The 355-nt window shown below is 41.1% G+C and overlaps 1 protein-coding gene across 1 annotated transcript in view; it reads right to left on the bottom strand.

Moving 5' to 3' along the window:
* Positions 1–37: 37 nt before the first annotated feature.
* LOC107580325 (rho GTPase-activating protein 26-like) overlaps positions 38–355 on the bottom strand; it is a gene marked incomplete at its 5' end in the record, with an annotated part of 1,714 nt that continues 1,396 nt past the window's right edge. The window contains one exon of the mRNA XM_016266045.1: positions 38–231. Coding sequence (XP_016121531.1) covers positions 55–231 — 177 coding nt within the window. The remainder of the gene's footprint in view (positions 232–355) is intronic.

Genomic DNA, 355 nt, shown 5'->3' with positions numbered 1-355 from the left:
ACACACACACACACAAATCACACTAACCTCTACAGTGGCCACAAGTCAGTGTGATCAGTTGTGTCTTAGAAATCTGAAAAGCTCCAAACTTTTCAACTCACGTTTCTCTTGCACAAACAGGTATCCTTCTATTGTGTGTGGACTGATGCTCTTATGTTCGTGTGGGTTTTCCTTCATCTTCTTCATCAAACATTCCACCTCTGAACGTGTGCTCTCGAACCGGTTCCGCGTCTGAAATACCACAAAGACAGAGAAGGAGAAGGTGAATGTTCCAAAAGATATGAAGTTTGGAAAATGCTTGTGAAAAACTTGCCACTCACTGTAAAAACTCTGCACTGTAAAATACTTACATGAA

Source organism: Sinocyclocheilus grahami, unplaced genomic scaffold, assembly GCF_001515645.1.
Source record: "Sinocyclocheilus grahami isolate Dianchi unplaced genomic scaffold, SAMN03320097.WGS_v1.1 scaffold31095.1, whole genome shotgun sequence".
Classification (NCBI taxonomy): Eukaryota; Metazoa; Chordata; class Actinopteri; order Cypriniformes; family Cyprinidae; genus Sinocyclocheilus; species Sinocyclocheilus grahami.
Note: the sequence above shows the minus strand (reverse complement) of the source record. Positions and strands in the feature narration are given on the sequence as shown.